We start from the raw sequence: 15,321 nt of genomic DNA, 5'->3' as shown, positions 1-15,321 counted from the left end.
TTTCACCTTTTATCACAAAAACATCATAAATGGTAAAGCAAAAAAAAAAAAATTAATAGCACAGTAATTACATTTTAGTAAACAACAATGGAAAATAAAAAAAGGCAACAGCCCACTAGTGAAGCCTGTAGTGAACCAGCCTCTAGTGAATAGGTAATGATTGCAGCTTCAAACAAGGACTAGCCAGGGATACAAGAAACAACCTGCCAGCCTAAATGGGGACTGTAGAGTTGCCATCTTCCCCACTGAGTCTTATGCAGCCCTGCAGAAGTGAAGCAGGAGGCAACAGAATCAGATATCCCATCACTGCATTAAATGACTGCAAATTATATTGTCTTGCATATATCTTAACTCAAAATAACTTCCATAACAAGATTAATTCCCCTAAAAATTTCATAACATCGATATTTCTCTCCCTTCCCTTGTGCCCTAATGGTCACCTACATAAATTCTGAATTAGGAATCTGAAGAGGTAAAAAAAAAAAAGGCAAAAAAAAGCTTACAGGCAGCTTTTTTTAAAGATTTTTTTGTAATACATAATCAATTATGGGTTCGTTCTGCCACTGAAACCTTGCACAATATTTACCTGAGGAATGTGGTTCCCAGGGCTGACATTCATTATTACCAAGAAGAATGCAAAATAGTTATGGCACAGCTGCACTCCTCTAGTGTTGTTTACAATATTTAGTATGACTGTGATTCAAAAGGTTTGAGCTGTCATGTTCCTGCAGCTTACAGATTTCTTTCACCATTCTTTTTCCTTTACATTTGAACTAGGGATTCTGATGCAGCTGAGATGACTAGGTAGCATTAAACACACAGGGATAGTCACTGGATTGGCATCCACACAGTCATGCAGAACTGCTTTCTGTGACCTTCTGGGGGCTTGTGGGAACAGAGCCTTAGATGAAAGAGGAGGAATGTGTCACCTCGACTGTGAGCAGCTTACAAAATGTCTCTAAGGTAAGCACACTGTAGCTGTCCTGCAGTGAGGTGCTCTTGCCTCGATACGAGGAAACTAAAAGCATTTCATCACACTTCACATGTTTACTATTTAGATGCCTGTACTTTAATCAGCTGCCTCAACTTTGCTCATCATCAATGAAAAAAAAAACAAAACCCAGAAAGGTGACTAAATTATTTTAAACATTAATCTGAGACTGAGCGGAACTATGCCAGCAAAACTATTTCTTTTCAGAAACTGTAAGAATAATCTGAATGACTAGTTCACATATAGAAGTCTACTTTGTGAATAGCTGAAGTTAGATAAGAGTAATTTGGGAACTAGCAGAACACATATCAACACCTGTGTGGTATCCACACCACGGCATAGCATAGCTCTTTGAAATTTCCGTGGTAGCCTCTCAGTTAGCACCTGCCACTAAAACATTACCTGGAAGATAAATGTCATCTTGAAGACATAATTCCATGAAATGCAGTATGGAACAGTTCTGCGAAAGAGCAAGTAGGATGTGGAAAGCCAAAATAGCAACAACTAAGTGTAGTCGCTCTGTTTAGGAAGTGGGAGACAAATAGCAGATATAATATGTTTCCAGATATTTTCAAATGATAGTAAGCCCACTTTCACCCTATAATCCCATCCCTGAAGAGACGGAGCTATAATATAGAAGGAGGATAACCTGTAGTTCTCAGTGTCTACAGATGCTGTTCCAGTCCTAGGACAGGGCTTCAGCTCCTATTGGAGATGAAATGTGTTAAGTAGGGATGACAGAAAGGGGCAAAACATACACATGCATGACTTAATGAAGGAAGAAAATGCTGTGATAGCACATGACCAGAGGACAGGTAGTGGTGGCGCTTCTGGGAACTTCTGGGAAAACATTAGAACAGATTAAGACACTGCACAGAATGCAATGTACTTTGGATTCAGTAAGGGGGAAATTTTGTGTATTATATGCAAGCTTGTTCTCAAAGAAGCCTCCAGTGTAGTTACATTGAAAGGAAACTCAGAATTGGGCTTCTTTTACTCTCTTTCCTAATATATAGAACTCTATCTGAAAGACACGTAGAAGGCACTGGCAGTGTTTCTAACAGACAGGGCAAAGGTGTACGCAAGTACCTTCCACCAGGTGTAGTGCCAGAGAGTAGTAGTTTTAAATATTCTACCAAGAGAGTCCAGAAAAGATTAGCTATCTGCTGTGTCAAGCACTGGTTTCAGTAAGGGTGCAAAGGGAGAATAGCTAGTTCCTTCCTTGGGTGCCCAAGAACTCATATCTCATACACTTGATATGAAAAAAGACTTTGGAGGGAAGGGGTGCTTCTTTTCAGAAAAAAAAAAAAAATGTTTTTAATGAATGTGTGAGAAAATTCAGTGGGACCAATTCTCTGTCAGTTCAAGCTGTTGTCTATATTTTTTTTTAAGGAGTTATGGACAGACATCTCATACAGTTTGTAATTTGAATACTTGGATGATTTAGGTAAGAACTGGTCTTCTTACCTGGTCTACTAATGTGTATTCAATGTACTGGTGGAATATCCAGCAGATACAGAAGAGCACTATTAAATTAGGGTTTTCTGGGACATCCCATGGTTTCTGAGCCTTGACAGCCAAGGCTCTGAGGAGCCTGCTCTGCAAGAGGTCTATTTCTTGATCATTTATTATTTCCAGGTCAAATGGCAGTGGGTAGTGCTGTTACACAGTCTTGTTTTCTTAGCATACAAGCCAGAGTTTCAGTAATGAAAATACATTATTAATGTGAATTTTGTGAAAATTGGTACAGACAGAAAAGAGGTTTCTGTCCACAGCAATCACTGTTCTGTGTAAAGCTACTTCAGAACAAATGATTTTTGATAGGCAAACCTCTGGAATTCCTAACTAGATTATCTAGGACAGTTGCATTTCTGAAAAGAATTCAGAACACACACACACACAAAGTCTGAGAGAAGTAACTTCCAAGGGGTTCCAATGCCATTCAATAGTAGCAAGAAAAGGTATAATGTTAGAAGAAAAGGCAAATTTGCATAACATTTTGTGAATAGCCTGGATTAAGTTTAATTATATAAGATGTGCTTAAATAGTTATTTTCCATGAAAGTAGACAATAGAATACAACAAAAATCAGAAAATACTGCAAGAAAAGATCTGGAAAGAACAATGTAGAACTTTGCTACTTTTAATGGAGTTTGTAAAAGCATATTTTCTTCTTTTAAATGCTCTTATTTTGTTAAAAAAAAAAAGCTATAACATGAACATGATAAAATATAATTACTATTTATTTTCACAAAAGAAGTTACTGGCTAAAGAACAACAAAGAACAGAGAGAGATAGTCTTTTAAGAAAAAGAGGAATTTATTGAAAAGGAAAAGTGAACAATAGAAACTATTCCTTCACCTGTAACATGGAACAACTTCCACAACTTCAAAGAGGAGAGGTAGTGAAGGACAGGAAGTTTTTATTACTAGACTCATTAAACCCCGATGCTCACCTTAAATGTCCACCCACTGCAACATACTTGAATGTATATTTTTCACTCTCTATCTGTGCTAAATGCTTCTCCCAAATCTGTCCATTACCAAAACAAATGACTTGGTCATGAGAGAAATTTTAGTTCTCCCTAAAAAAAAAAAAGCAGCTTAAGAAACCCACCAGCTTTCAGTTGATATGGTTTGACACCCTGAATATGTCATCATCAGCCTGTGAAATGAAAACACTTGAAAATAAAATTAATGTTCTTCACCTAATACACTATGGTAATGGTTGTTAGTTAGTTCACTACAATTATGTATTAAAAATAAAATTGATTTTGCTCCCTTACTCTATTTCTAGAAAAAAAAAAGAGCAATAAAATTATTTTCCTCTCAAAATAACACACTGAAAAGGCTCATTAAAATATAATTACTGCCAAAAAAAAAAAAAAAAGAGCATTTTACATTTTCTTGAGATAAGCTGTAGTGGTGTAGTTTGAAATTTGACTTCCATTGATTCGGGATTAAAGAGCAGCGTGTTTAGATAATAAGTAGAAGTATCTCAGATAACAGCTTGAGTGAGTCATTGGACTACTGTGTTTAGTCTGAGAAAGTGTGTTTATCTGAAGGGCTCTTGGGACTAATACGGTTCCTCTTCAAAGCCTGAAGCAGGGGTAAAAATCACAGTCTTGGAGCCTGGCAGGATAAACATGTCCTGTGATTTGCTAGCGATTTGAGAGATGGATTTCACTACAGAGCACACTGCTGTTGTCAGGTTGAAAAGTGTCTGCATGAAAATGAATTCATGTGCACACAGCTCCAGACAATGGAAAATCTCCCTGAAATGGCATGCCATCAAATTTTAAGGCCAATTTTTCAAGTCTCTGAGTCACACTTGGGAAATATACTGGTGCACTAAGTTTATCATGAAAGGCTCACATTTTAACAAGCAAAAATCGGTGCAATAATCTTCCCATGTATCGTCTCCCTGTCAGGTGCAGAAAGCCATTTTTTTCTGCATATTTCTCTCTTTTGTATCTGAAAACAAGTTTGGCTTTTACACATAGGATCATAGAATCATCATAGAATCATAGAATGGCCTAGGTTGAAAAGGACCTCAAAGGTCATCGAGTTTCAACCCCCCTGCTGAGTGCAGGGTTGCCAACCACTAGACCAGGCTGCCCAGAGCCACGATCATTTTAGACTGATTTTCAGTGAAAGGAATTTTAAAGTTAGGCATGAAGTCTGAACATGGGGACTAGATAATGTGCTTACAGGAGAAAAGCTGTGTCAGTTGCCAGTGTGTAAATACAGCAGAAGGGACAACTGCTGTGTATGTTCTGGGAGGAGGAACTCACACTGGACTCCAAGAGTAGCAATACATATATATATTTAGAAGAGAATGAGAAAGCATAAAAATGAGTGAACAGTATTTTTAAATCCTTCTGGAGGCTCCTTCTGCATGACTGAGGCAGTTAGGGGTTGTCAGGCTGATAGCAGTTGTGAAGGGAAATGAAAAAAGGATTTGATGTTTAAATGTCCTTTCCTTCGCAGCCATAGGTTTTCTGGAAATCCAAGCATTCCCTCCAGACTAAATCTAATGTGTGTAAAGGCAGATGAAGTTTATGACACACAAAATAAGAAAGAGAAGCCTCAAGAATTGTCCTATGGACAAGGCTGAATTAGTTCAATCTATTTTAATAGATTATAGTTCGCGTGTGCAGATTTCTTTTAGTTTTTCTATTTATTCCACATGCCAACTGTGACTAGACTAGAGGTTTATAAACTAACTAACTAAAATTCTTCCTAGAGCTCAATCTCACATTTACTGTTTTATTGTGATGTTGTTGCTTATTTGCTTTCTGTTTTTGTTTTAATTGAAATGTGGATGCCAAAAGAAAAAAAATTGGTAATAATATAATAATAATTTGGAATAATATAATAATAATTTGGAAAAAAATTTTGGTAATAAATTCTGATTAAAGAGGAACCAAAGGCATCGCTGATACTTTTTTTGAACAGAAAAGGTGAGGCTAAGGACATATCACTTTTAGATGTAAATATGCCACAGAAAAAATACAAAAACATCATTTTTTTGTTACTTTCTTTCTTGCTGCACAGCAATTACTCAAGCTTTATAATGGGGACTTCTGAAGTAAGTGCTGTTTGTGACAATTTGGTTATGTGCAGGTACATTAATAATACCTGCTCTTGGTGTTCTCTGGGGTAAACTTAACCTTATTCTGTCTGAAGTTGATTGCTGTGAGCAAAGCCAGGTAACCCTACTGGCAGGCGTAGCAGGCAGTGAGAAGCAGGGATAGGGAGTTCAGTGAAGCAGAACTACCTACACCAGCCCTAACTGCGCTTAGGAAATGCTTCTTACTGTATCTTCTGTGGAAAATCAGATACCCAGAATTCACGGAACATCAGTATGTTTCCTGTGAACACAAATCCACCATATTTAATGCTTTGTGCATTTATGCAAATAAGAAGATAATTAACTAAAAAAAAGCAATACTAACAGCTTATTCCTGTTTTTTGGTGTTATTTTGATCGTTTTTTTAACTTCAGAATACTGAGAACTAGAAATATATTTCTGAAACATTATACACATTTTCATTGCCAGAGCACCTCTATCTATCATTTAAAATATCTGATATTTTTATCTGGTTTCAGACATAAAATCTGATTGTATCCAATTTTTTATATCTAGACTTGTCAATAAAAGTACAATATTAATTATTAACAAATCACAGTATTTGGTCATTGTTGAATATATACATATATATGTACACCTGCAGTTACTGCTTATGTATTTCAAGGAAAGGAGAAGCACGTTATATGAAACAACATTCTCTAGAACATCCATGTATACCAATGTCAAACATTTTTTTCTACCAATTTCTTGTGTTTCTCAAATAGGAAAGAATTACAGATTTAGCTTCTTGATGTTCTGAAGTGATTAACATCATGATTCAAAGTTGATAATGAAATATCTGTGACTGCAAGGACACTCAGAGAGAAATGAGACTTTCACTACGTAATGTACAACATACAGTACTGGTCTTTGCTGGTCCCTGAGACCCAGCATAATGCTATCAGAGCACACCATCATCAGTGTAGCTGGTGCTTTGGATTTCTACCCTAAGTCACTGAAGATGCAGGAAGGTTTCAGCTTGAATTTCTGCAAGAGTAACAATTAAGCCCTCTATGAGAAAAGAGGCTATGTTCGCTGTTGACTTCAACAAGATTGTATTAAGCCTTGATTTATTCTGGATTGAAATAGAGAGGCAACCACATCAAAGCCAGCAGCTAAATCCAGGATACTTAGGGTGGATACCTTCTAAAAAATAAGGGCCTGGAAAAGTAGGAAGAGCTTCCTAGCAAAGGTAACACTGAGGTATGCTTCAGTGATTACAATTTGAGCTGGAAAAATAGGGAAACATACAGCAGAGATGTAATGGTATCACTTCAACTTGGATCTTGAAGTAGAATACCTATGTCAGACTGTACAAAGTCCCGAGCTGGTAGAATGATAGAGTCTGGTTCTTCTTTCACAGGATTCTTCTTGCTCCAGAATCTCCAAAATCACTATACCATACTCCATTATTTGGTCATTACATGCTCTGGGCCTCTAGTATGGAAATTAGTGTCCTTCTTTGGAAAAAATAAATAAATAAAAACTTTACAGCCTTTCTCTATAATTCCCAACCACTTTCTTTACACTTTTTTTTACATTTTTTTACATTATTCAATTTTTTTTTTTTACTTTACTGCTATCACTTTTGATATAATTCATAATTTTTTTATATGATCAAGAAAATGAGAGAAGAATTGTACATAAAAATCAAAGCATACAGGGACATTTTTTTCCTTTTGCCTAAATTTAAGAAAATCTTCCAGAATACTTGAAGATTTGCAACCTATATATGTGTATGTATGTATATTTCATTTTAAAGAAAGCCAACAGAAATATTTAAAAATACTTTAAACAAACAAAGAAAAAAAATTAGAGAATTTAGTTTTGTAGGACAGTTAGGAAGGAAGATAAACAAATTTGGATTATTTTTTCCTGAATAGTAACAGAAAGAAATGGAAAAAAATCAACATGATTATTCCTCTTGACTTTTACAAGTTACTCACTAGCTCAGCAGAAAAGCAAGTTATATGTATTTGGTTCATTCACTACCCTTTCTTTGCTTTGAATTTTAGCTGGTTTCTTCCCTTTACACAAATGATATTTTCATTACAGATGCAAATTTGAGATTAGGTAGCTCACCTCTGCACAAGTCTATGATTTTGAGCACAGTGCAAGGAGTACTCTACCTTCTGCTCCTTCTGTGGCCTGTAGAGATTAACTCCTGCATTCTCTCTGGGTCCCCACAGGGAATCATAGAATCATAGAATGGCTTCAGTTGGAAGGAACCCCAACGATTACCAAGTTCCAAACCCCCTGCCACAGGCAGGGCCACCAACCTCCAGATCTGGTACTAGACCAAGTAGCCCAGGGCCCCAACCAACCTGGCCTTGAACACCTCCAGGGAAGGAGCATCCACAGCCTCTCTGGGCAGCCTGTTCCAGCACCTCACCACTCTCTCTGTAAAGAACTTCCCCCTGACATCCAATCTAAATCTCCCCTCGATCTTAAAACCATTCCCCCTTGTCCTATCACTATCTACCCTTGTAAAAAGTTGATTCCACTCCTTTTTATGATCCCCTTTTAAATATAGGAAGGCTGCAATAAGGTCTCCTTGGAGCTTTCTCTTCTCCTTGCTGAACAAGCCCAGATCTCTCAGCCTGTCTTTTTTGGGGAGGGGAAAACAAACAAATTCCCAGAAAACTGGGAACATACCTATGCAGAGGAAAGTTTGTATGTTATTTTGCTCCTCTTTCCATTAGAAAAACGTTGGATATGTAAACTCTAATTCATGGCTCCTCGTCACCTCTGGGTAAGGAAGTAATCTACTTTTCAGTATTTTGACTCTACAACATCAGAATGAATTTAAGTTGGGTGTAGAATGATGTAGACATAGATAGCAAAATATTTTAAAGGCTAACACAGGACATCTCTAACACAGAAATCTTTACAGTACTAAACAGCTGGAGATGTAATTCACCTAGTAATTGCATACTAATGACAATACAGGACTGGTGTTACAAGTCTCAGACATCCTGAATGAGAAAAGATGTTGGTCCCCTTTCTCCATCAAAAGTACTGATATTTTCAATCATATTGTTAACAATTATGATGCTCCAATGTCCCCTCATTCAAATAATTTCTCAATTTATGCTCGGATAATAATGCATGGAAAAGTTCTTGAGCCTGGTTTAATAATAAATTGTAGGTCAATTAAATACACAGCTTTGGAGACTTGCCTTGAAATCTAGCTTGACTTTTCTCAAAACTCAAACACTTCTACTGGAGACTCAGCAGCAAATCACTGGTTAACTGGTAGGACTGTAACATCTGAGGTCAAGGAAGAATAATTCAGGGCATTTTTTGATCCCTGGAAGTGGGTCGATTTTACCTTGAAATTGGCCTATATTTCATTCATATGTAAAATTCCCATCACAATCCTTCTGAACTACTTTCAGCCTTATATAACTTAATGCTGTTCTAATTCCTGGCAGTAGACAGCATTTCCTACCATTTGCAGTGAAGAGCAAAGGTGCATTCAGATGTTTGGGAAGACATGATCAAGGTTTTCAGGCTTCTCAAATCACTTTTTTAAGGATTTACTGTCCTTGTTGACTGACTCATTCCTGTAAAAGATGCTCTTATGCTATGAAAGCTCATGAAACTATCAAAACCTTCAAACAGCACCTGACACATACCTCAGGAAAAGATCAAACAGCTGCAACATTTTGATTAAACAATAATAAAGTTTTGAGATGGAAAGGAGATTAAATGAGTAAGGATAAAGAAAAAATTATTTCTTGGAACCCCTCTTTTACCTTAGTGAACGTGAAAAATGTAATTCCTTAACTTATGTTCACACACACATATACACACTATATGTACACTGCGCATTACTTGAGCAGTATTTTTTTTTCCTCCAGATGAACATTTCATGTTTAAACTTAATATGGGAAAAAGAAGAATGGTAAAAATACTTGATCTACCAGTACATCAGTAGATTCCTGCAGTGCATAGAAAAAGCAGTGATGAAAAGTAGAAAAGACAAATTAACAGTTCCATTTATTCATCCCAGAGCTGTGACAGATATTTCTGTGTACATGAGAAAAAGAAAGAAAAAGCTTAATGGTTTATTTTTTCTGTATTTTCTTGTCAGATTTTGAAATTATACTATATCACAGAAGCAGTATAATCTCCTTTGATAACTCCTCAATGTTATTCAATGACTGCTCCCTTTATGTTTAAATAAGGGAGCTTGTTTCTCACTCTGTGACCCACATATCTAAGGTTAAATCCTTTGTCTGTTATCTCAGATAGAACAGTTTACACTGGAAAACTACTCACCTGTCCAGCAGTGTCTAGAATGTCCAAATAGGCTGGTTCATCATCAATTCGGACTTGAGTTTTATAGGCATCCTCTGAAAAACACAATACAACACATAGGAATGGCTCAGAGAAAGGCAAAAAAATAGCTTTGCTAACCTGGAGTAGACTTTCCAAAAGCTCTCCTGTGTGAACTAACTTTACTTTCTTTTCAGTAACTAATATCCTTTCCAAAGTCTTAAAACACTGTAAAACATTAGGGAATACCCTAATCTTTTCTGTTGCACTACTAAAAATAATGTAATAGTAAATTTACCTGGATTTGAAAGGATGATTCAGACCACACTGTTGCTTGAATCACCAATATTCAGGGTCTCTATTCTGGTGCTAGGCACCAGCTTCCCACAGAGCCTTTCCAGCAAATAGTTTCAAGAAAAACATTGTATAAATTACTGAGAAAGTCTCCCTGTGGCTGACGGGGACTTCTGGATCAGATTTGTTAGAGCAATTAATTAGACCACATATGCACATCTCTGACAAAAAAAAATGAATTTTTAAAAATATATTCTTTAGTCAGTGTCTTCACACTCTGCATTTCTTGAAAGGGAAAAATTATGCTTGTTGACAAAGCTCATGCTTTTGTCAAGATAAATTTGGAAAGAGAAAAACAAAACAGGAGACCTGCTATTTGCATAAACTATTTTCCTCACATTTCAATTTCATTCTACTCTCAATATTTGTGTTTCCCTCCTAAGGTTAAACACAGCTTAGCAATCAGGCCATGTTTGTACTTGAAATAGTCTCAGAAATTATCTATGCTGTCTAATTAAACAATAATGCGTAGCAATCTGAGTGGTTTTGGCAACTTGTTACGCTTTGTCTGTGTACTAAGGCGTGAAGACTAGACAAGTAGATTTAATGCATTTGAGAAGTGCCATTAATCAGTATGAATGTATGACTGACCATGCCCAATGGCTCAATTCTGCAAGCCCTATCTGACAGAGACCTCTGAAGATCAGGCTCCCAATGGGATTAATCAGCAGGTAGCAGGAATTCTCAAGACATTCAAATTTGTGCCGTGCTTTTCTTGTATTATACGACACTTTATAAAAGCATGCAAAAACCTGGTCTGTATCTACACAACGAAAAAAAAATGTTAAAATATGAAGCATTATGGATGTCATTACCTTGGTTCTCTCCTGCATTGTCAATGACAGGCTATCTTTAATGACATAATCACATACAGTAATTTCCATGAATCTCTTGCTTCATTTAGGCCTCAGTTCAGCAAATTACTTAGGAACATGTATTGCCTTAAACAAATACCACCGATCATCCCACTGATATTATGATGACCCAGAGGTTTAATTAAATGCATGATACACTGTCTTGCTGAGAAAGCCAAAGCACTCCAACCAGCATGTGTCTCAGTCAATAGATCTCTTTATAGGTGTTGCTGAATAAGAACTTTAATATCAAAGAGGAGCCATATGGATTGAATTACATTGCTTAGGTTATTTAATCTATTATGGCACAACAAGGATGCATGAGGTAATTTATATTTTTCTTTTAACTAAAAATTATGTATACATGAAAATATGTATTATAAAACATGATTTTCACTTAATAAAAATAATATGAATAACATAAAAATTATATTTCTGTGCAGGTGGGTGTCCATCTGCATTGCATTCATCATTAAGTAATTAACATATGACTCACATAAATTTAGCTTGCAGTCTTTGCTCCATAGCTGGCTAATCTAAAGCCAAAATACTGTGCTCCTGTTTCTCTCTTCATTTAGACCAATGTGAGTTTTAATGCAGTCACTCCAAAGCAAATACTACAAAGAGGCATTTGCATACCTAAATTCAGCTTGGATGAAAATGATTATAGAATTGAGAGAATTAATAAGGAAAGGAATCAGGGGTCTGTATTTAGTTGTAAGTAAAATATCAACAGGCCTCTCAATATGCCAGATCTTTCAGTAGGTGAATGGACAGACATCAACCTGTCCAATACCCTGCTGAGCTACTCCAGGTGTACTCTGAATGTCATGCCACTGTAATCAATAAAGCTGTTACTGTGAAATGTTGGAGAAAGTGTTTATTATGACATTTATACTTCATAAAGATAACACTGAACATAGAAATCTAGTGTGCTTTTTTCATTCATTCCATTTTCTCAACCTATTGACTTTAGCACACTTTGTAAAGATACGCCAGAATCACTGTCATGTTTTCATTTTTCGTGTATGCTAAGTTCTGCTGCTGTTGTTGTTGAAATATATTCTACTGAACTTTGACCAAGTACATGACGCTAAACAGTCTTACAGAGAACTGTGTTTGGAACATACTTTTTACACATGGAATTTGCCATTGTCCCAAGAAATGTAGAGATGAAACAGGAAGGAGATATGAATTTCATTTGTAATATTCTCTCTCCATATGTGCAAAAGCAAGATAGTACAAATAAGGTAGAGAAACTTAAAAATATCCTCAGCTAGTTTGGGCTTAGCAGGTTGTATTCTCAATCTGTGTTTGAATGAAGAAAAAGACAAGATCTTACACCTACTCTTCTTATGACGTTCACATAAGAGGAAATCCTAAAGCCCAGAGTTATCAAGGGAAGTGAGTTCATATCCTAACACCAGATAACAGATCATAGCACACACTCATGGCCTAGCAGATTTGTAATGGTTGGAGCAAGCCTTACCATCTACCCTGTGTATTTGTTCATCTCCTGGGCTATTAGGATAACACTTTTTTCCAGCACAGGTTGTAGAAGAATGATGCATAAATCAAAAATCATGTTTCCCATCCCGTCTTGTATGGACCTAGATGACAAGCTAAGAGTGGAAGAGTTGTACCACTTAGTTCTGATCTACAATTAATTCTTAGAATGGAATTTCATCTCAGGAAGTAATGGATATAGATTGGAGTAAAAGGTGACGTAGATAGATGTCTTTATTTTACTCAGATGAACTGATGGGCAGAGGCAGATCCAGAGTTATATATATATATCCACACACTAGACTCAATTAGTATATTCCTATTAGTAGCTATTGTGCTAAACATTATAGCTCCATGTTTCCTTAAGTATTTCAAAAAGTACTATGTGGAAAGCCATTCTTAGACAAAGCAATGTAATATATACTATGGTCACAATAAGGAAACTGATAAACCCTACAATCTGAGAGGAGCCCATTATTTTTATGTGGAATGAGAAGAACAAAAGGGAAGATGCAGCACTGACATATAATCTCAGTGCGTAGGCAACAAAGCAGGAAAGCCTTCATGAGGAGCATTAGTAAATTTGCTGTTTAATCTTATCTCTTTGAAAAATCATTCACATTATTACAAATACTGTCTGGTATGTTTACACTCCTCATAATGTTTGAGTACATTACATTTTCTTTCATCTAATTAATTTATACAGTATTCCATTTAAAGATAATTGGAAGCTATTAGGTCATGTATATTTGGATTTTACATCCTACAGCCCTAAGGAGTGATTCTTCTAAAATTTATTTAAACATAAAACCAGCTGGAATTGCAGAAAAGCAATAGGACAAGGTACAATTTTTTTTTTTTTTTTTTTAAAAAAGAGGAAAAATTATAATTGTACATCAGACAATAAATCCCATGGAATCACAGAATCATAGAATGACATAGAAAGGACCTCAAAAATCATCTAGTTCCAGGACCCATACCACAGGCAGGGTTGCCAATCACTAGATCAACAACTGGATCAGGTTGCCTGGTGCCCCATCCAGCCTGGCCTTAATCAGACTAATTTTACTGTATTAAGTTCAGTAGAAATTTCTTTCTTTGAAACTAATTGGTCGCAAATTTTGTTTTCATTAAAATGCAGCAGACAGATAGGATATTATAAGAAATAATCAAAGATGCAGCCTATTTTCATTGCTGTGATACACAAAATTCAAATACAGACAGTAAGAATGAGCATTTTCTAGATATCAAAGAAAAAAAGGAAATCTGCATCAGTGTAGTTTATATTAACTAATGTATTAAATGAATAGTTAAGATATATAGCAAAACCTGTGTTTTGAAAGTAATTATTCTTTTTTTTGATACGGAAAGTTTGAGAATCAAACTGAGCTCCACCTCTTTTATGACTGTCACTTAATTATTTTAATATTAATTATTTCCTCCTTTAATGAATATCTCATACAAATCAAGAAAATACGTTTTCTAAAAGGATACTTTTTACATTGTTTTCTCAGTTATTTGATTGTCCTTTTTAGTATTATTAATAAGATGAAAGAAACAAAAGCTTCTTTAAGCTTTTTTTTTTAAAGAAAATGAATGTATTTTCTTTTTTCACCTTTCATTTTTAAAGGACTTCTCTTCGGAGTCTGAAGAACAATAATTAATGCAGGCTTGTGTTAGCACAGGAGGATGTAGATTCATAAAAAATGCATCAAAGCTCTTTTTCAGTTATGAGCAGGTAACTTCTTCATGACAAATAGATTTGGCTGGTGTACAATTTAAAGGAGTGTTGCAGAGGGCTTTTTATCTGCATCATAGACACATCCCAATCCCTGAAATATAGGTCAGCAGCTTCTTCCTTTCATTTGTTAATTCCGCTTCTATGAATTCCAGATAAACATCCTCTCCTCTGTCTTCTACACTGAAGATTATCTCATATAAAGATGAGCCAAGGTATATTTTATTTGGTTAAAGAGATGCCAAACCAACAGAAGGAAGTCCAAGCTCAGTCAGTCACACCTGGAGTTCTGCCTCTTGTTGTCCTCCTTGTATGCCAAAGAGACAGCAGGGACTCAGCTCTTGTTGTGCTTATATTATCTGCTACATATGCATATTAATTCAAGGATGCTTCTGAATATAGAACAATTATTAGTCTTTTTCTGTTTATATTCTCTTTCTACTTACAACAAGAAATTTTCAAAGAGAGTGCACAGAGATCTAAACCACTGTACTAGCTACTATATGTAACTTCTTGTTTGAGATAAAAATATTCATGTTGTAGGAATTGGCCATCAAAATATATTGGTCTTATGATTTTCCTTATCATGAAATTGTGCTCCTGGAGTAGGAGTGTTCTATAACTTGGGTGAGCATTGCTATCAACATTTTGTAGTCAATGACAGTAAGTCACTGAGGTTGCCTTCCTATGAGTTCTGCACACACAAAAAGCAATGAATGGCTAGGAAGAATAGAACTGACAGATTCAATTTCCTAAGTAGGAAAATTGGGCTCTCATACACCACATCAGACTAATAACTGTGATGCTTAAACATCCTATTTCCAGTTCTGCTTAGTGTTACTTAATTCTGTTATACCAACAGTGAAGAATACTTCAGATTATTTGTTCCAGACCAGCTGTTTTTATTCCTCAACACTGAAATGCATTTGACATTATGCTGTCATTTGTTTAGCTTTGTCAGATCTT

At 35.9% G+C, this 15,321-nt stretch overlaps 1 protein-coding gene across 1 annotated transcript in view; it reads right to left on the bottom strand.

The window, feature by feature from the left end:
- Window positions 1-15,321, bottom strand: part of RIT2 (Ras like without CAAX 2) — a 179,562-nt gene that overhangs the window by 93,668 nt on the left and 70,573 nt on the right. Inside the window, exon 3 of the mRNA XM_021381169.1 lies at window positions 9,907-9,980. Coding sequence (XP_021236844.1) covers window positions 9,907-9,980 — 74 coding nt within the window. The remainder of the gene's footprint in view (window positions 1-9,906; window positions 9,981-15,321) is intronic.

This window comes from Numida meleagris, chromosome Z, assembly GCF_002078875.1.
Source record: "Numida meleagris isolate 19003 breed g44 Domestic line chromosome Z, NumMel1.0, whole genome shotgun sequence".
NCBI lineage: Eukaryota > Metazoa > Chordata > Aves > Galliformes > Numididae > Numida > Numida meleagris.
This window is presented reverse-complemented; position numbering and strand designations above follow the sequence as displayed.